We start from the raw sequence: 22325 nt of genomic DNA, 5'->3' as shown, positions 1-22325 counted from the left end.
TCTATTTGGCGAAACAGGAGTTTCATTCTGTTTGTGGGCTACACATGCATTGCATATTTGAGTAAGAAGAAATTATATTAACAAACGTTTAAATGTGCTATCTGTTTCCTTCCTTTTAATCACACGTGAAATAAACCAAAATACATTTTCTTTTGAAAGTACTAACAGGAAGTTTTAGTGCTTTCTAGATAAAAACATTGATCAGATTGACTGTAGGCCACTTTACATATCGGCATTCTGATTGGGTCTATTTGATTTTTCAGACGTGTCATACATCTTCTGCATGGCAGGATGCTCGTTTTTTATTGTTATCAGATTGATGTGGGTTCATTTTCTTGAAACAGTCGCTCAACCTATCAGAGACAATGACAAGAGTTGGACTTATTGGAGTGTTACTCTTAGGCCAGGTAAGAATGAAAAAGTGTTAAATCAAACTATGGAAACTTTTGAGAACCATGCCAGCCTCTCGTCATACTTTAATTGCAGGCAATAGGTGTTCCGATGACCTCTAGTGGTCACAAAAATACAATGCACCCTGAACACACCTTGTACTGTTACTCCTAGAATCTGTACGCCTAAAGAATCTTTCCAAAATGCATGCAAAATAAAAGAGTAATTTTCTGTTCTGACCTGTCAAGAAAGCAACACCAGTGTTTACTGCAAAGGACTGTGGGATGGCCTGAACTGCTGGCCATCGGCAAACTGTCTCTCAACCTTGTCCAAACCATTCAGAAGGTGAGATACGACTTGAATAACTGAGTAATATGCAAGGAAAGGGATTTGGTTGGATACTTAGAGGCACATGATTTTCACATCTATACATTTCCTTAGCTCACATTTCTATCAGAGAGCTGTGACAGACACTAGATTTGATTGCTGTTTTGCAGGTAAAGTGCATCACAACTGCACCACCGTCGGCTGGTCAGACCCGCTTGTCCCTCATGAAGAATCGTGCAGCTAAACTTTCAACGAGACACTTCACTTTCCCGGAGAGGTTGGTGATATTTTAAAGAAAACAGTATGTGTTGATTCTGCATTAATAACTAGAGGAACAATATGATCAAATTAGAATTTAAAAAATACAGTAATGCTTTGTGTCTCTTTTCATGTATGTATTTGATTCTGGTTTTTGATGGGTGCTGTACAACAACTTTACTCTATGTTTAACGACAGCACATAATGTAGTTATGGTAAATGGACTTGAGCTTTATATGGCGATTTCACACGCCTTCCAAATGAGGGACCATCAGAAGTAACTTTGCATTCATACACATTACACGCCCCTGCCGGCAAAGCAGCTGGAGCAGTAAGGGCTCCTGCCCAAGTACACATCAGACATGTGGTTGCAGGACCTGGGGACAGAACCCCCAACCTTTCGGTTGAGAGTCAGCCGACCCTTCCAACTAAGCCAGACATGTATTTTCTATCATTATAGTGTATGCCTGTGTACCATATACGTATACGTGTTGTTTATGAAATGTTAATTAAGACTCTTTTCCTTACTGACCCCTGGTGTCCTAAAGAACGAAGCATGAGTCATCGTTGGTTAGATTAGTTTAGCTAACCCAACAGTGGCCAATCTTACAGTTCATTGGGGCCCGAGGCAAAAATTCACAGGAGGCCTCTCCAACCAGCATTCATCACCATTAGATTATGAATAATCTGACAACCCTTGGCTCCTTAGATAGCCAATCAGTTATGTTGCACACTGAGGGGTAAATTTGGTTGTTGAACAGCTAAAAAAAAAAAAGGAGGAATAAAATCAGAAAAAAGTTGACAAACATATTTACAGAAATTAAATTGTGAAATCAGTCTGTTTAATATGTGATTATCTCCTTCATTTGTACAGTCCTCGGATTATCATTTGTACTTCTCCTATGTGAAGACCATGCACACAGCGGGATATACACTCTATCTCATCTCTTTCACCATAGCTATCACTATTTTCTGTCTGTTCAGGTTTGAAATAGTTTTTAAAAATATATATTTTCTATCACCTTCAACTATCCAAGATATTTCAGAAAGTAAAAACACAAAAACAGATTTTGTAACTTCAAACTTTAAATTTCTTCAGAAAGCTTCATTGTACCAGGAACTACATTCATATCCAGAATACTTAAAATTAATTTTTCTGTTGTTTAATTCTGTTCATATACAACAATGTCTGGAGATTACTGATGCCAAAATAACCCTCTTTCATCCTGAGAGCCGTCTTCATCTTCATCAGGGACTCTGCTATTCACCAATGCAGAGCTCTACCATTGTGACTACTACATGGTATGCATAAATATACATAACTTACTTTTTTTTTTTTTTACCAAGGAACATGCACTTAACCTCATCAACACTACTCCCAAACAATCAGCTGTGTGTTCCTTCACCAAACACAAGGGTCTGATTGATATGAGGTTTTTGGGGCCGATCCTGAAACCAATATTGGGAGAGATCATTTTCTTCGATCTATTTTTGGTCTATAGAGATATATAAACAGACATGTAATGTGCTGATCCCTCAATTACAGTTGTGAAATAATATACAATGAAGACAAGATGGTCACCTAACTGTGCATGTACATGCTTGACACTGTTGGGATTGATACTGCTTGTTTTAATTCAGAGGCCTATAGCACCCTCTTCTGGTGACAGCCAGAAAGAACTGTTAGTGCAAAACAATGAAACTCAAATTAAATCCTTTTTAACTGGTGAAATAATCTCTCAAATATTTTTTGACATGGGTATGTATGTTTTCTTTATTTTTTCAACATGGGTATGTTGTTTTTTTGCATTTTTTTTGACATAGGTATGTGTGTTGTTTTTTCGACATAGGTATGGATGTTTTTATTTTTTTTGGACATGGGTATATATATTGTTTCTTTTTATTTTTTTGACATAGGTATATATGTTGTTTTTCTGTTTTTTTTTCTCGACATGGGTATGTATGGTGTTCAACATCAGTTACCATGGTGATATACCCAGGTAAAAAGTAATCGACCCTCGTAGGACTGAAAACCCAGAGTTAACCCTAAAGTTACCCCGCTATGCTCAAATCCTGCTTCGTAGTATCGACCTCAGGAAACTTCACTGTGATGGTTTTATAACATCACGTTCAGAGTTTACCTCTGGATTTAAGATAGTTTAAAGTTAAGGTCAATTATTACAGTGCTAACCTCTATGATGTGCCTCTTTTCATTTTATTTATAAATAAGGTTTCATAGGCCTGTTTGTAAATGACCAATTATTGTTGTGAGTTTTATATATTGTTTTTTTTTTGTTTTTGTTTATGCTTCGGGGCTTTTATTTTGAAGGCAGCGTTTGCTCAGAGGGAAAATCTCAGTCGTCCATTCAATGTTAAATAGCAAGCAGCTGGAAAGGTGCACAAGGTCCGATCCTGCTCTGTCTGATTCTTTATCCAGCGTGTTTGATTTGTTTGTGACCTTTCTGTGTGTCCGTGCTCCGGTGGAGCTGAGTCGTCAGGTTGGAGCAGTTCGGGTTGGTCAATCAGCTGTTTTTCCACCATCAGCTGTTTAATGGCCTCCGACGCATGCCTTTGATTTAGGTTGTAACTTTGGCTTCAGTCATGAGTTTTGAATTTCACTGTTGTTTTTAACACATGTATGTGACAAAATGTTCACTTTAAAATGAACTTGATGAATTCTTAGTTTATATCATAGTTTGTTGACATGTGATTTTATTGTAAATGGGTATGCTATGTGTTCTATTTGTATATTTGGTACGTGGTTTATGTTTAATGGTTGTTTCCTATTTGAGTTTTCTTTCCACAGCTCTTACGGTGTGTTTGTGATGATTGCATTGATCTATGAAATAAAAGTGATCATAAACCATCAGTCAACCAGAGAGTCATCCATTGTTCCAGCCGGGTCTGCTACAATTCTATCAGCTGAGTGTTTTTTATCATTGCTGTTTATTTTACAGTCAAATTCAATTCTCTTTAAGGGAGCTGTAAAAATGTGTGTTAGAAAAAGCTCTTCAATAATAATTATCAGTTAACAAACACACACACACACACACACACACACACACACACACACACACACACACACACACCTACACACACACACACACACACACACACACACACACACACACACACACACACAGCAGCTCATTTCCTGTAAGTGGAGGAGGGAGGAGCAACACGTGATCCAGACTCATGAGAGGAGGCGGGACAGTGAAAGTGAAAGTGTTCAGTGAGTTCAGACATTTTGTGGACAGAAGTGAAGAGAGAAGTAAAGAGTGAAGCAGGGTGAGTGTTTATCCACAGTTTTTATATCTTCACTTCTGTACTCTCAGTTTCCTCCTGTCAACTGAACACAGACAGTTTCTAATGACGTCACAGCTTACATTCATATGAGCTGTGTGTGTGTGTGTGTGTGTGTGTGTGTGTCTTTAGAAAAGGCCCAAAGTAACGGACATGTTGTTGACTGATATCGCGAGAAGTGAGCCTGCCCACGTGATCAGTCCTGATATTCTAATGAGTGGCACGCAGTATCAACAGACAGATCGATTGATAGACACTTTATTGATCCCGAGGGAAATTCAAGCTGACGAGTGAGCTTCAGTTGTCACGTGATAACTTAATAGAAGCTGTTTGTGCCTAAATTAAAGTGTGAGTATTCATCTCTTGCATATTTGTCATATTGTTTCCTCATATGGATGTTGTTTGGTTGATATGAATGAAAGTCGGAGCCCGCGTGCTCGCGCTATGATCAGCCACGTTCATGACAGCTGATTGCGTGCACGCTAATTTACGTCCCTCTGCTCACGTGACTGCGCGTGAGCGTGAGATGCGTCATGTTGAGTTAAAGGCACGTTCATTTATACACTTATTACGTCGTGTTTAGACAGTTGTGATTGAGCCCAAAGTGTTTAGTGTTAATTAAGTATTGTTATTTAGCTTGCCTTTCAACTACGCTAATTCGGCAACCGGATGTAGCAGCTTGCCTGTATGTTTCAAAATAAAAGCATCCTGCTGGTTCCGGCAGTTAGAGGATTTCTATAACAGGAAATGCTGTGTCAAGTTGTTAGCAGTAACTTAACAGGACTGAAATGTTAAAGAGACCTGTGCATTGTGTGTTTGAGTTTGTTAGTTTAAGACAGTGTGAAGAGAAATGTGATTATAACTACTGAATGGCTTTCTGTGTAAATGTATGGTTATATTTGACTGACAATATTACTTTATATAGGTGAAGTCATTTATGTTATTTATTATTGAGACTGTATTTTGTTATTCTTTCTTTTTATAGAAAACCACACACACACACACACACACACACACACACACACACACACACACACACACATGCATAAGTGAAACAAGCAGTTCCAACTAGCTGTATGTGCTGCTCTATTGGAAAGTAAAGAAGAGCTGAACAGTGTGAAATCTCTCTCTGCCCTTTCTTTCATCATACTCCCTGGAAACGTGGCCTTAAGTGGTGTTCTGGCCGACACCTCGGTGTGAACCTAGTGACAAACACAGAACGAGCGCCCAGCCTGAGCTATTGTTATTATCTCTACTACAGTGTGTGTGTGTGTGTGTGTGTGTGTGTGTGTGTGTGTGTGTGTGTGTGTGTGTTAGATCATGTTTCCTGTTTCTCTTGTGTTGATCTCTCAGTGAGTGTTTCTGTGTTTCCTCTCAGACTGACTTCAGATCAGATCATGGATGTGAGTTTAGAGGAAGAGGAGGACGGAGCAGAGTCTCCTGGACCCAGCTGTCAGTCTCTGAAGAGTGATCGGTCCAAAGGTCATCCTTATAACCTCAGAACTAAACGTGAACCCTCGGACACAAAGTAAGTCTTCTTAGGAAAGAAACAAACCATGAAAGCTTCTCATCATCCACAGCTGTAGCCCTTTTTATATTTACAGCTTCTTTTATAGTTTTGTCTTCAGACAGTTTATTAAAGATTCATATCATAAAAATATCAAATGTGTTTTTTTTTTTACAGAGTTCAGAGGAGCAGACAGAGAGCAGAGTCTCCTGTACCCAGCTGTCAGTCTCTGAAGAGTGATCGGTCCAAAGGTTTCTATATATACTTCAGAAATAAAGGTGGACCCTCGGACACAAAGTAAGTCTTCTTACTAACTCTTTGTCTCTTCAGATGTTTTAGGAGGGTTAAAACACAAGAAACAATCATCTCCCTGCAGACTATGAGCTGAATCCAAACAGAAGAATTTCTTTCTTTCTTTTTTAATTTCATCTTTATTAAAGCAGGTAATTAACCCATTGAGATCAAGATGTCTTTCACAAGGGCGACCTGGCCAAGAGGGCAGCAGCACACGTCCTGATTAAAACAGTTTACAGACAAGTTAAGAAAAAAACAACAATTCCACTGAACAGATCAGTTTACAGATGAAGTGCAGAGTTGTGATGACAGGTTACAATTCAGACACACAGACACTGTCCGATTGCCTCACGTTTTTTGTCCTTTAAGATCGAGCCAAAGGCTTCAAGTGAAATGAGGTCGGCCATTTTCAAGTCATTTTGGAGAAAGTTCCAGGTAGAGGGAGCAGCAAAACTGAACGCTCTTTTTCCGAGCTCAGTGCGGACACGAGGAACAGACAGTTTTAAAACATCACAGGAACACAAGGCGTGTTGGCTTCTGGTTCTTTGAAGGTGTTCACATAAATATGACGGCACCAAACCAAGAAGAGCTTTATAAAGAAGATTTAGCCAGTGTAAATATCAGATTCAGATTTCATGTACAGGTCACAGTGATGAGTAAGGCGTCTACAACCTGTCACAAATCTCAACGCGCATTGATACACGGTATCCAATGACTGTAAACATTTAGCAGAGGCGCCCATGTACAGCACATCGCCATAATCCAACAAAGGAAGGAAGGTAGACGAAACAAGAAGTTTCCTCGGCCTGAGTGAAAAGCAGGATTTATTTCTATAATAAAATCTCAGCTTCACTTTGAGTTTGGAGACGAGTTTGGTGATATGTGCTTTAAATGATAGTTCACAGTCCAGAAGGAAAGATGCCATAGATGGAGTAGATGTAGATCTAAAGACATGTCTTCACAGGGGGACGAAGAGGACTCATGTTAGAGAGGAGCAGACGTCCTGTCCTCAGTATGGAAAAAGATCCAGACCAGGAGCTGGACTGCAGACAGTCAGTCAGAGCAGCACTGAACAAAGTAAGACTGTACACCTTTGTGCTTCTGTGATCTCCTCAAACACGACTTTTATTGGTCAATGTCAAAAGTCTAGAAATTAAAACTCTTTTTACTTCTTTTACAAAAACATCTGAAAACAATAATCAGATTCTATCATTCTCTCTTTCAGTAGATGGAGGTCAGCAGGAGGTTTTAGATCAACATAAGGTCAGTCTGAAGACGAGATGTGAACATGTCACTGAAGGAAGTGATGAAACAGGAAGTAGAGCCCCCCTCAAAAGGATCTACACTGAGCTCTTCATCACAGAGGGGCAGAGAGAAGAGGTGAACACCCAACATGAGGTGAGACAGATGGAGACAGACTCTAAAAAGAAGACCGTCCATGAGACTCCAATCAAGTGCCAGGACATCTTTAAAGCCTTACCCGACCAACAGGAACCAAAGACAGGAGCTCAACCCGACCAACAGGAACCAAAGACAGGAGCTCAACCCGACCAACAGGAACCAAAGACAGGAGCTCAACCCGACCAACAGGAACCAAAGACAGAACCTCAACCTGACCAACAGGAACCAAAGACAGGAGCTCAACCCGACCAACAGGAACCAAAGACAGGAGCTCAACCCGACCAACAGAAACCAAAGACAGGAGCTCAACCCGACCAACAGGAACCAAAGACAGGAGCTCAACCCGACCAACAGAAACCCATCAGAGTGGTTCTGACAAACGGCGTGGCTGGTGTTGGAAAAACCTTCTCAGTGCAGAAGTTCACTCTGGACTGGGCCGAGGGCTCAGAGAACCAAGACGTCAGTCTGCTGATCCTGCTTTCATTCAGGGAGCTGAACTTGATCAGAGATGAGCGCTACAGTCTTCTTGAGCTGCTCTGTGTTTTCCATCCAACATTACAGAAGGTGGCAGCAGAGACGCTCGCTGGCTGTAAACTGTTGTTCATCTTTGACGGCCTGGATGAAAACAGACTGTCATTGGACTTCACAAACAGGGAGGTTGTGTCTGATGTCACGCAGAAGTCATCGTTAAACACACTGTTCACAAACCTCATCAAGGGGAATCTGCTCCCCTCAGCTCTCATCTGGATCACTTCTCGACCTGCAGCAGCCAATCAGATCCCTCCTTCATGTGTCGACAGGGTAACAGAAGTACGAGGCTTCACTGACGCCCAGAAGGAGGAGTACTTCAGGAGGAGGTTCAGTGATGAAGATCTGTCCAGCAGAATCATCTCACACATCCAGACATCCAGGAGCCTCCACATCATGTGTCTGATCCCGGTCTTCTGCTGGATCACTGCCACAGTTCTGGAGCACATGATGAGCACAGAGCAGAGAGGAGAGCTGCCCAAGACCCTGACTGACATGTACTCACACTTCCTGCTGGTTCAGACAAAGAGGAAGAAGAACAAGTATGGTGAGGGACGTCAGGCGAGTCCTCAGAATCTCACCAAGTCTGACAGGGAACTTCTTCTGAAGCTGGGGAGGCTGGCGTTTGAACATCTAGAGGACGGAAACATCATGTTCTACCAAGAAGACCTGGAGCGGTGTGGTCTGGATGTCACAGAGGCCTCGGTGTACTCAGGAGTTTGTACAGAGATCTTCAAACCAGAGTGTGTGATGTTCCAGAAAACAGTCTACTGCTTTGTTCATCTGAGCGTTCAGGAGTTTCTGGCTGCAGTCTACATGTTCCACTGTTTCACCAACAGGAAGAGAACAGTACTGAGGACTTTTCTGGGACAAACACATTTATATTTAACTCTTGATGTTCTCCTAAATGAATCAATGAAGAAATCCCTTCAAAGTCAGAACGGTCACCTGGACCTGTTTGTTCGCTTCCTTCATGGTCTTTCTCTGGAGTCAAACCAGAGACTCTTAGGAGGCCTGCTGGGTCAGACAGACAACAGTCCAAAAATGATCCAGAGAGTCATCAACAACCTGAAGGAGATGAAGAGTAAAGATATCTCTCCTGACAGAAGCATCAACATCTTCCACTGTCTGACGGAGATGAAGGACCTCTCAGTCCATCAGGAGATCCAAAAGTTCCTGAAGTCAGAGAACAGATCAGAGAAGGAACTCTCTGAGATCCACTGCTCTGCTCTGGCCTACATGCTGCAGATGTCCGAGGAGGTTCTGGATGAGTTGGACCTGAAGATGTACAAGACATCAGACCAGGGACGACAGAGACTGATTCCAGCTGTGAGGAACTGCAGGAAGGCAAAGTAAGTCCAGATGTGATGAGCATTATAAATCAGTGTCATGTACTAATAGTGCTGGGTGATATGACCTCAAATCAATATCACCATTCATTGAACATGTGACCTCAGTTAAGATTAATAAAAGATGATTTTGTTTTAGTTTTTTCCCTCATAGTTCACTGACATGGTCTCTACTGTAAATGTGCTCCACTATTAAAGCTGGGATATGTTTCTAATGAAGGAGTGAATATCTGATGAACTATCGAGTGGTTACTAAGTGAATATTTAGAATTGAAATCAAATCATCTCTTGAAATGAAAACCACACATTTTAGTTTTAAAGGACAAATTAACTTCTCTAAAAGAGAAACTTTTTTCTTCAGTGTTTTCATTTGACTTGTTTTTGTTGGACGTCGTCTTCCATGAAGACAAAATGTGTTCAAACTTCCAGGTCGTGGATTGGACGTGTCTTCACGTGACTCTGTCCTGAAAATAATTAAAATAATTGACATGGGCGAGATGACATCAATTAATTGTTCTGAAAGTCAGTTTGTAATAATGTTAAATTAATTTCCCAGCCCTATGTAATAATTTAATAAACTAAAGTAAATCCTCTCTGGTCAATAAAAACTGTTCCTCTGTTAATGTTCAGGAGAAACAGTCAGTGGTAGTTTTTTTCAGACGTGATGTTTTTGAGGTTTTTGTCCTGAGTTCATAAATGTTTCTGATAGTTTTTTTGTGAACACATTCAGGAGAGAATTCCCAAAGAAGTGACTGAGATGTGTGATAGTGTTAATCCCTGAAAAGAGAGATATCAGATGCTGTGAGCGCCCCCTTCCAGCCTCAGCAGGCATTACTAATCAATCATGAGCATCATCTCTGAACATGTCAGCAGGTAGATCACAGATAAAGTGTTCTTACAGGAGATCCTTCACCTCACTACATTTGATTCTTTGCTGACTTGTTTGATTTCTGGATCATTCTGCAGCAGTCTCTGTATTTTCACCTTTATAGAAGTGAGTCAGACGGCTGGAGAATGAGATGGTCCTCCTCCAGAGTTACTGTTCAATGACTTTCAAATGGTTTTCTACTGCAGAGAGAGTCCTCTGAATAGATCCCACTTTAGATCACTATAGACATGAGCTCATCCTAAATCAAACTCCATGTGTTTCCATGTGTAACCCTCCTGGATAAATGCACGTCTTTCTAGGTTCTGGAGGAGCGAGGTCCTGAGCACAGTAACCATACACCACACACACACACACACACACACAGTTTAGGGAACAGCAGCTTTGTTTGAGTCAAATCAGGATTTTGACCTCTAAATGAAATCATGAGCATGAATGATGTTTACCTTTATTAGTTACAGGATCACTAAATCACATGAACTGGTCTGAATGACTTTGCAAAGCCATAACTTGTTTGCTAACAGGCAGAAAAAGGAGCACAATGAAGTGAGCAGCTGGCTGACTGAGACATGTGAAGTGCAGCTTTTTAAGATGACACACACTTCACTCAGTTTCATGACTTCTACAGGAACTCTTCTCACTTCTAACTGATGAATTATCCTCTGTCCATCTTTATCACTTAGTGCTGCTGTTTATCAACTTCTACATTTAACAAGGTGACAACATGGTGACCATCTCTTACTCACTCTGGCTTCATAAAAAAAGAAACTCTGGTCCTGCATCGCAGACTTTTACTTTGCTGCACATCAATCTGCACTGCAAAACTACTGTTGATTTTAGTCGTACAAAACTGCAACAATAAACTCACTGACTTAGTAATCACAGCTCGAGTGTGTTACATCAAATAAACACATTAACTGATGAACTAAACCAATAATGATGTTATTTATGACTCTTTTAATAACTATTTTAAGCTGTTTTTAGCAGCAGGGTTACACATCTGTAACATTTAGTAAATGATTGAAAGATGAAGAATGTGCAGGTTTGAAAAGCAGTGAGGAGACTCAGTGAGAGATTCCACTGATGTGTAAAGTTAAGACCAAACAGGACCTGTCAAACTTCAATCATCAGATGTGAGACGTGAATATCAACGCTTCTTTCATGACTCTTAATTTTCTATTTTATGTGTCACTACAGACTTTCTGCCTGTGGACTCTCAGAGACTCACTGTGACGTCGTGGCCTCAGCTCTGAAGTCCAACCCCTCCCATCTCAGAGAGCTGGACCTGGGCTCCAACAAGCTGCAGGATTCAGGAGTGAAGCTGCTGTGTGAAGGACTGCAGAGTCCAAACTGCAGACTGGAGACTCTGAGGTCAGATCACTGACTGTAATATAGATATGAATATAATAGAAACTGTGTTGAATGTGTTTGAATTTCACCCATTCTTGAGAATTGGGAAACATCATGTCCCAGACAAACAAACTTAAAAATACCACTTACAGGAACTTAACGTATTTTTTGGATTATAAATCGCACCAGCCGAAAATGCATAATAAAGAAGGGAAAAAAACATATATAAATCACACTGGAGTATAAGTCGCATTTTTTGGGGAAATGTATTAGATGAAATCCCACACCAAGAATAGACATTTCATCTTGAAAGGCAATTTAAAATAAAAATAAAATAGAGAACAACAGGCTGAATAAGCGTACGTTATATGACGCATAAACAGCGAACTGAGAATGTGCCTGGTATGTTAACGTAACATTTTACGGTAAGAGTCATTCAAAGAATTACAGCATATAGAACCTGCTACAAGTTTACCAAACAATCAGTGTCACTCTTAATCACTAAATCCAATGAAATCTTCCTCGGTGTCACTTCTGCACAACTCCACCAACTCCAAAGGTAAACAATGCGCCGCTTCCTGCTTCTGCCATGACCCGCCCCCGCTGAATTTTGATTGGTTGACGTATTTGTGTGTGAGGATTGCTGATATACGCCTAGTCTCTTACGTGAATGAGATAAATAATGAGATCAACTTAATAGCCCGGGCTATTATTTGATATTTTCTGGTAATGTGTTAATAATTTCACACATAAGTCGCTCCAGAGTAAAAGTCGCACCCCCGGCCAAACTATGAAAAAAATTGTGACTTATCGTCCGAAAAATAAGGTATTCCTTTTTTAATGAAAATCCCTTTAAAAGATTTTTATTATGAAACTAATTTGAAATCCCAAATGTTGGTTCTGATTTCTTTGTTTCATGTCTAAACCTGCCCGATGGCAGAAAACTATTTAAAACTTTAAACTATTTAAAAAAGAGTCAAACTCTTCAAACTATAAAACCTTCTGATACTAAAGGTGTAAAAATACTATTATCAAATATAATTTACCATTATAACCAAATATTACAAGTCTGGAATTAATTCCTGCTCTTTAATTAATTAATTCACAACTGCTCTTTAAATGATAACAGCATATTTTTAACAAAGAAACATCAAGTTCATCAAACAAATAACTATTATAAACTAAACAACAGAACACAAAGTATAAACACACAAGTGTGTGTGTGTGTGTGTGTGTGTGTGTGTGTGTGTGTGTGTGTGTGTGTGTGTGTTGTGTGTGGTCACATGATGGCGGTCACTCAACACAGGTCTCCTAACCTCGGGTCTGTACTACAAAGCAGGATTTGAGGTCAGCGAGGTCACTTCAGGGTTAACTCTGGGTTTCAGTCCTACGAGGGTCGTTGACTTCTTACCTGGGTTTATCGCCATGGTAACTGACGCTGCACACCTAACCTGCTCTGGAGCAGGTTATGTTGGAGATAAGAGATCAAACTGTGAAGATCAGATCTTTGATCATGGAGCTCCCGGAGCTGATCGAGAGGGGGGAGGACACTTCATGTGTCCTGCATGATTTTACATTAGACTATAGTCTGTTAAGTTCATGATTATTTTTCACTGATATCCTTCAACAGAAAAAACACCGGAGCCTTTGAGTTGAAGATATTCAGTTACGAATATTTTCTTCTGTCTCCCTCCTGCAGAGGGAGGCACAGATTGAATGCAGGGAAAAAACATTACATATGACACAAACATGTACACAGTAGCAGTAAGTGTCAGGATGGGAGAGAAGACGGTGTGTGCAGGGTGTGTGCATGAGTGTGTGTGTGTGTCTGGCTTCCCCGGGCTCGCTCAGGTCAGAATGTTCTCAGTCGCGATATCCGGCGAAAACACTGCATGTGCTGTGGAGACAACCTTGGTGTCTCTCAGAGTTAGCTGATAACATTGCGATTACACAGTCCCACTCAATGGACACGTCCTTGGCCTCGGCTCTTCCGGCAAAACACCCCCCCCCCCCCCCCCAACTCCCCCCACACAGACACCAACTCCCCCCACACAGATGTTCAGTTATGAATATTTTCTTCTGTCTTTGAATGATATCTTCATCTGAATGTTTAGTGTCTCCATGCCGCTCTGTTTGTGATGGTCAGAGCTGCAGCTGAACTTCTCAAACTGTTCTCCTCTCCACTTTAAAGAGTCAGAGCAACACATTCAGTTCAGAGAAGAAACAGGACTTATTATAGTCAGGTCAAAGGTCAACTAACGATGGAACAAATATAATAAGCTGCACGTTTATACTCGCTGATTTTCATTTTTTTGTCCTTTTGTTCTTCCTGCATTTGTTGCTGCAGCTGTGAAACTTTAGTCTTTGGAGCCTGTTTGTCTTAAAGATAAGATAATCCTTTATTCATCTCACGAGCGGATACATTTACAGTGTTACAGCAGCAAAGAGCCGTTGGAGGAATTCTTTTTTTTCTGAATTAAATCCAACAAACTCCTTTAGGACGAGGGGACACAGGTTTTCCTTTCTGTCTCTCAACAGATTCAACTCGCCTTTCATCGCAGTGAGCTTTCCCCAGATGCCATCCGTTCTTCGGCCTCGCTCTGCCAGCGCCACAGTCTGTGCTCCAACAGCTTTGCCCATGTCAGTTACCATGACTGGCAGCCCCGGTGCTACCGCCGGAGCTGCCGTCTTCCCAATTTTCCGGTACACCAGAGCTATGCCAAGGCCAATCAGCATTAGACTGGTGAACATGAAGCCGAATATGTACACATGCTCAACATCTTCCAACGATAGCACTCCCAGGTACACGACTCTCCATGTGTTCCACGTATCCAGCAGCGTTCGTTCCATACGGCCAGGTGGACTCCCCCGGTCCAGTGGATCTTATAGAAAAGATCTTGTCAATTGCGTTGAGAGCCCAGCTTATTAATTCCATATTAGCTGATTGATTCCGGAGAGACAGAGAGAAAGAAACACTCCAGTGTATTCAGACGAGACAGAAGCAATGGGAACACACACAAGGACGAGATGTGAAAAAGCATCCGTCTTCCTTGAGAGCTAGAGAAGGAAAAAAAAGATGTTCAATAATAATAAACATATTTATATCATTAATATAGTTTGATCAGAGTTTGTTAGATATGATGATCTGCTGACAGCAGACTCTGTGATGATTGTGATAGGTTATATAAAGATAACTCCGCCCCTTTTATGTTCTCTGAAACTCAGAGTTGACTTCTCAGGTTGATAATCAGCTTCATAGTGTGGCGATCCACCGAGAGGAAAATACCTTTTCCGCCTGCTCCACGCCCTGTGACGCGTTCCTCTATGGCCATTGAGCTCCCTGATATAAAAGTGGTACGTACACACCAAGATGGCGGCGTCCGTAAATCCCGGTTACCGGTGTTGTAGTCCGTGGCTGCCCCAGCCTTAGAAACAAAGTCAGTGTAAATTAATTGCCGGAGTTTTCGGGTTGGTACCGGGTTTCGGGTTGGTTCTTCAGTAGTGCCTCCTTTCTGGCTGGACCTCAGGAAAGGGAGAGTCGCTGAAGCAGGTCGGATCCCCGGTTTCTGGAGGTAGCGCCGACCTGTCGGAGTACTTTCTTTTTCTTTATTTTGGTTCAATGGCCGTCACGCCGAAGATCTTAATGTGGGTTGAGAAGAGCGAGAGCTCACTCTGGGTTTTTTTGTAGTTATTGTTGAAGGTGCAGTCAAAGATTGACTCACTCACAAGAGAGCCCGCTCTTGGTTTTTTTGTTGTCACTAAAATCTTGAAGAACTGTGAAAAGACACTGACTTTGGGTTATTTTTGATGGACGTGAGATATGGTTAATTTAATACATTTCCATTCATTCTCCACTTCATGGCTTTGTGTGAAATTCTAGTGTTTATGTGTATTGTTGATTGTTCTAATATGGAATAATGTCTGGTTCAAAGAACTAGAGGATAGCTTTGTGGTGGTTGGAACAAATTTATATCTTATACAACTTTGTTCATTGTCGGTTGAGATACCGGCTGGCACCCCGACAAAAAAGACCCCTTAAAACCGCTACAACAGGACTGTTAATCATGATCTCTAATGTCAGGGTTAGTGAAGCCAGATCAGCCAAAGAGACCCTGGATATGTTAAACTCACTTCTTAGTACAGGCTCCTGGTCTATTGTGTGTGTGTGTGTGTGTGTGTGTGTGTGTGTGTGTGTGTGTGTGTGTGTGTGTGTGTGTGTGTGTGTGTGTGTGTGTGTGTGTGTGGTCTGAAGATGCTGAATCACAGTCTGAAACTCGTGCACAACTTGTGAATAATGAAGTTGAACACTAGAAGCCAGAGGCTGAATTTCTGTTAGACAGTTTTTACACTGGTCTTCCTGAACATGAAGATATTACCCGGATATAACGCTAGAGTTCACAGAGAAACACACACGGGACGCAGCGGACAAAGAGCTTTTAAACTAGTCAAACCAGAGACGCAGTGGTCAGATAAGAAGCAAATATTATCTTCACAACTTCACATGAATGACTCAGTTATTAAACACACTCTCTAAAGCTCACTGCTCAGACCTGATTCAGCCTCACTTGTAAAGCGTTTGTCTGCGGTTGAGGAGGGGAAAGGTCCCACCATGAAATCAGATCTCCAGTCTGTTTCCGTGCAGATGAGTTGTGATGGCGGCGGCGGTTCCCAGAGGATGAGCAGGATCGGTGTGTTCTCTGTGGAGCGAGGCGATCTCCGTGGTTGTCCTGTTCATTGCAGGATGGAACCAGACGTGATCTTTACACTCTCTAAATACCGTTTTTAATTCGGTCTGTGAATAAGACGCTCTCCGAGAATCTCAGTCGAGATGCGTTCAATGGATGATGCAAGCTGGGGATTCAGAACACTGTCACTCTTTGAGGCCTCGGGTTGCCTGCACAAACAAAGAGCAGCGTGCTGTGAAGCAGGAGTAGACTTGTGTCTCTGGATGCTGGAAGCATTTGAAGAGAGAGAACAATGGGAGACGACTGCTTTTATTCACCCTAAACTTCACACCAACATGTGTTAGCTGTTGCAGAGCATGCTGGGAGTAAGAGTCAGCTAAAGAACTACTATTCTGGCTGTCCTCAATAAACGCAGTGCTTTGTTATCCATTGAGTTTTTAGAGTTAGGTTCAGAGAGAGAGAGAGAGAGAGAGATTAGAAATAGCTGAACTGTCAGCTCTACAGAAGACGTGTAGAACTATATTTTAATGCAACATGAACTGTATCCATATTAAAGATATTGTCTTATATCATGTTTGAATATATATCCATATATCTTAAAACTGGATATATCTCCCAGCCCTAATCTGCCGCCAAGACAGGACACGTCCAGTTATATCTCTGATATTTCTCTGACTCTGATCACTGTTGGAAATATTTGATGTGATGTAAACGCTATATCTCAAAATGAAGGAACACTGCATCAAATCCTCTCTCTAAAAAATCAAGCTCAAAATAAACATTTCTCCTCTCCTCTTTGCCTGATCATCCCCGGCCTTTCTTGCTGCTACAAATAACTTGATTGACGCTGCCTCTTAAAACTGCGTTACATCGTTGCTCCGATTCATTTAAATGCCGTTCTAAAAAAAAAAACCTGCAGTCACGTCGGGAGACTCGCGACTGTGTTTACTTTCAGTTTTAATGAAACGAAACTTAAAGAAAAATACGAGGAGGAAATAACAGATGTGTCAACCTCTGTCTCTCTCTCCTGTTCGTCTACTGTGTGTATAACCCCTCCCCTCCCCCTGCTCAGTGAGGACACAGACGCAACCGCACATCTTCACCAATGATATCCGGCTTTAACAGAAAAAAGACAAGACAAAAACTAACCGGCTCCCATCTGGCTTCCAATGACGAGCCGGCTCCTGTCGTTCACTTCAAAGAGCCGAGTCTTAGAGCCGACACATCACTACTCTGTAGTCTCTGTAGTCTGTGAGCGCGCTGAATGCACACAAGCAAATTTTCTCAATTTCCTGATCTGACAAAATGATTGAATCTGTGATTGATTCAACAGAACATAATGCTTTCTCAATTAAATGTAACAGATGTGTAGGCTACACAAAACACTATTTGTTATTTCAGCCATTAAAACATGGTTGGTTGTAACAAGCAGGCGTTACCATGGTAACTGCAAAGAAGCAGGTTTGTAGGGACGACCCGAGACGAGTTAAAGCTTAATTAAGCAAAAGCATGATTCATTCGATTAATCGATTTGGATATTCGATAGAATACTCGATTACTAAAATATTCGATAGCTGCCGCTCTAATTTAAATGTAAAGATTCTAATAAAATTCAACATATTGTACGTTTCAATCTAAGAATGATCAGGAAGTACAAAAACATGAATGAATCACTATGAAGTCCTTCAATGTGTGAATGAACAGATGATGATCACATCAGTGTGTTCATGTGGACAACATCACACATTCAAGTATAAAGCTCACTGTCATCTACATTTACTTCTTTTATTCTTTATTCAGATTGGAGAACTGCAGTTTGTCAGAGATCAGCTGTTCTTCTCTGGCCTCAGCTCTGAAGTCCAACCCCTCCCATCTCAGAGAGCTGGAGCTGAACTACAACAAGCTGCAGGATTCAGGAGTGAAGCTGCTGTGTGATTATCTGCAGAGTCCAAACTGCAGACTGGAGACTCTGAGGTCAGATCACTGACTGTAATATAGATATGAATATAATAGAAACTGTGTTGACTGTGTTTGAATTTCACCCATTCTTGAGAATTGGGAAACATCATGTCCCAGACAAACAAACTTAAAAATACCACTTACAAATGAATTTATTCACTTTTTAATGAAAATCTCTTTAAAAGATTTTTATGATGAAACTAATTTGAAATCCCAAATGTTGGTTCTGATTTCTTTGTTTCATGTCTAAACCTGCCCGATGGCAGAAAACAATTTAAAACTTGAAACTATTTAAAAAAGAGTCAAACTCTTCAAACTATAAAACCTTCTGATACTAAAGGTGTAACATACTATTATAGTCATCGACACTTTAAAATGTTGTTTTTAGGAACATTTGGACCTGTTAAAGTTGTGTCCCAGATTTGAGTCAACTCTGTCAGACTTTTACAGAAACATCAAATAATCAGACATAAAAAGAGGTGAGCTACAACATCAAGGACCCCCGTCTTATTCCTGCTTTTAAAAAGGAGGGATGCTGTTCAAACATGGTTCACATTTTGATTTGTTGAGAACTTGATGAAATGATTTTACTATCAGCTGTGTCTCTACTCGGGCTGTAACGCTACACAAACATTTGGGTTGGGTACGGTTCTCAGTTCTGAAGATTGGGTTGGGTACATTTTGGGTCCAGTAAGGGACCTGATGCAACACTTTCTTTTTCTTTATCAGGAACATTTACAACTTCCCTTTTACACATTGTCTTAAGTTCAGCATGGACAGTTCAGACTTCACCTGCTCAGGTTTCTTTTTCATGACATTTTAAATGAAACATTCAAAAATAACATCAAATCAAATATACTTATAACCAAAAGAGTCTCCAATCAATAAAAGAAATGAATGAAATAAAATCATCCATATAGCCTATAGTATATATAAAAAGATGTGTTTTAAATGACAGAGACAAACAGTGACACCTTTCTGTTTATGAAGTCAGCACTTTTTAGAGCACAAAATAAAGCTGGGACAGTTTCATCTCACAACTATTCATATTTCCCTCTGTCAATATAAGAAGCTGTAAAAACACACAGTCCCATTCTGCATGTAATCCACTGTAATAAAAACAGCAGTGGTGTTTGTTATGTCTTCTGCCCGTTCAGAATTATTATCAAGAGGCTGTTTAAATGCAAAGGAGACTTGGCTTTGCTCCACACTCTCTTTGTTCCTGCTTGCAGTGATGTTCACGTTGGCGTGCTATCTTTTTGACTGCTTTAATAAGTTGTACGTGTTGTCAACGTACCCGACAGCTTCACTGCTGTCACACCTGTGAGCGCTCGCTACACTTGAATTGTGCACTGGCACACAGATTTTAGCCCAGGCTTTCTGTCATGAAAAAGACTTTTGGTTCAAGGCTTTAAAAGCATCAGATCCCGACAACAGACGGGTTCAAATCAAGATTGAAATGAAAAAAGTCCTGAGAAGAGTGGAGAGTGACAGCAGGGCACGAGGACAACAGAAGGGAGAAGAGAAGTTTCAGCCACAGTGGCAGACAGCTGGAGCTGGAACACGCTGCAGCTACATTTCTACTTAGATTAAAGACTAGATCCTGGTAAAGATCAAGGTTATTCACAAAGCATGTCAGTCCTTAAGAGAGCTCCTAAAGTCCAAATGTAAGGATGAAGAGTTTCTCCCTCAGAGAAGAAAGGAGGAGAGAAAGGTGACAGCTCTATCACAGCCTCATATTAATATCAAATAGATTCAGTCCACTCTTACAGTTACCAGCATGCTGAACAAACACTGTAGCATCACAATGCTTCAAGACTTCATTGTTGACTGTTATTTTAACATGGGTTTAGTCCATTTGAAATGAATTCAGATATTTAAATGTAAAGATTCTAATAAAATTCAACATATTGTACGTTTCAATCTAAGAATGATCAGGAAGTACAAAAACATGAATGAATCACTATGAAGTCCTTCAATGTGTGAATGAACAGATGATGATCACATCAGTGTGTTCATGTGGACAACATCACACATTCATGTATAAAGCTCACTGTCATCTACATTTACTTCTTTTATTCTTTATTCAGATTGTGGGGCTGCAGTTTGTCAGAGATCAGCTGTTCTTCTCTGGCCTCAGCTCTGAAGTCCAACCCCTCCCATCTCAGAGAGCTGGACCTGAGATTCAACAACCTGCAGGGTTCAGACGTGAAGCTGCTGTGTGATCTTCAGAAGAATCCAAATTATGGACTGAAGACTCTGAGGTCAGTCTCTCAGTGTTCTTTAGTAAACCCTCCACATATCAGCTCATACATATATTTACATGCTTGTTGTTCGTTGTTGGAGAAATCCTTTTCTTGGTTCTCTACTACAAAGAGAGTTCAACATACTCAGGGTTTGTTTTCTGTGATCTGGCTTCACTAACCCTGACAGAAGAGATGGTGCTGAACAGTCACATGAAGCTGGTGATCAACCTGAGAAGTAAACCCAGAGTTTCATAAAAGGGGCGGAGCTATCTTCATATAACCTATCACAATATCTAACAGACTGTGAACAAACAATATGAATAATATGAAGAAGTTGAAGAGAAACAGGCTCAAAGACTAAAGTTACACAGCTGCAGAAACAAATGCAGGAAGGACAACTGACAGAAACAAAGAAACATCAGAGAGGATTCATGTCCAAACTACGCCATCTTCTATTTTCCTCCCATGGTTAGTTGACCTTTGACCTGACTATAATAAGTCCTGTTTCTTCTCTGAACTGAATGTGTTGCTCTGACTCTTTAAAGTGGAGAGGAGAACAGTCGGCTGTCAGAGCTGGTAGGACAGAACGACGCTGTGTGTGTCTGAGTGTGTGTGGACGTGAAGCTCTCATAACTCAGTGTAAACTCACACTCAGACACCAACATGAAACCGTTCAGTGTTAAAGTTCAAAGGTGGAGTGGGGGCGGAGCTTAGTTACAGCGCTGTGGGGGAATCTGATGACTCACAGCTGATGAAAATGATTTCTGTCCTCTCTCTTCTTCTCTCATTAGCTGGTGATCTCTGTGATAATGTGAGTGATCAGGACTCTGGTGGAGCAGAGAGGAGCAGCTGATGATCCACAGAGGAGGAACCTCCACCATCTTGTGTGTGGAGAAGCTCTGCAAGCTGAGGAGAGCTTCATCCATCAGGGACTGACAGAGGAATCAGCTCACACTTCATTTCAATCATATTCCTTTTTTTAAATTGTATTTGTAATCACACATATTCAGAGACATTTGTACAGTACAGTCATTTGTGCTTAAACAATAGAGTGATTCCTCTTTTTATGTTTTTGTGCTTTAACATAGAACAAAACAAATCCAATGTAAGAGATGAGGTGATCTCCCACTGAACAGAAAAACAAAGACAAAAACAAAGTATACAGGGGTTCATAACTAAAAGAAAAAGCAGTTGAAAGAAAAGATGGGAGTTTAGGGGAGATATAGGATTTTCATTTTATCCAGAGATCCTCAAATGAGTTTTTGTGAAGCTTCAGAGAACAAGTGATCTGTGTCATTGAATAGATTCCATAAACTACATGGTAGCAGTCTTCCACTGGTGGAGGAACATTTCTTTGTTATGGCCTTTCTCCCAGCAATGCTCAGGCTTCCAAATGAGTATTTGCTTTAGTGGATGAATGCAGGTTAGCAAGGAAGACTTGGTCCCATTCCTGGGTAACATCTGACTTTAAAGACATCTGTTGGTTCTCTGTGGATCTCAAAGCAGAAGCTGTGTTTTTTTAGGACAGAACAGGTGGTAGTGATTTGCTTCCTGTGAGCCACAATTCCTCCAGCAGCTAGAAGAGTCTATGGGTACATCTCAGTTCCCTTCATTGCATCCAAGTGTCCTCCACTTGTGTCTTAGTCCCTCCCAGCAGAGATGCACAGAGATATTGTCTGTCAGTAAAAAGACTTGGGTAAAGTCAGCTCTCTCCTCAGACCTCCCTCCTCTCTCCTTCTTTCAGTATAAGAGCTTTGGGACCATCCTTAACACGGCCGGTCTAGAACTATGTGGGGTTGGGTCCAGGAGCCAGGAGATAGCACTGAAGAGAAGTGAGATAGA

General features: G+C 41.0%; 1 protein-coding gene across 1 annotated transcript; it reads left to right on the top strand.

Moving 5' to 3' along the window:
* Positions 1-597: 597 nt before the first annotated feature.
* On the top strand, positions 598-21664 carry LOC306818794 (NACHT, LRR and PYD domains-containing protein 3-like; the record flags this gene model as incomplete). Its single annotated transcript, XM_079336513.1, has 10 exons — positions 598-735; positions 888-994; positions 5657-5806; positions 5963-6082; positions 7044-7156; positions 7305-9360; positions 11441-11614; positions 18079-18252; positions 20328-20501; positions 21275-21664. 10 exons carry the CDS (start codon positions 598-600, stop codon positions 21279-21281), a joined length of 3213 nt encoding a protein of 1070 aa, XP_079192639.1. The 3' UTR covers positions 21282-21664.
* Between the last annotated feature and the right edge of the window lie 661 nt (positions 21665-22325).

The sequence above is a fragment of the Symphodus melops genome (assembly GCF_947650265.1).
Source record: "Symphodus melops genome assembly, chromosome: 23".
In the NCBI taxonomy this organism is placed as follows: Eukaryota; Metazoa; Chordata; class Actinopteri; order Labriformes; family Labridae; genus Symphodus; species Symphodus melops.
The sequence above is the reverse complement of the archived record's forward strand: the minus strand, read 5'-3'. Positions and strand labels throughout refer to the sequence as shown.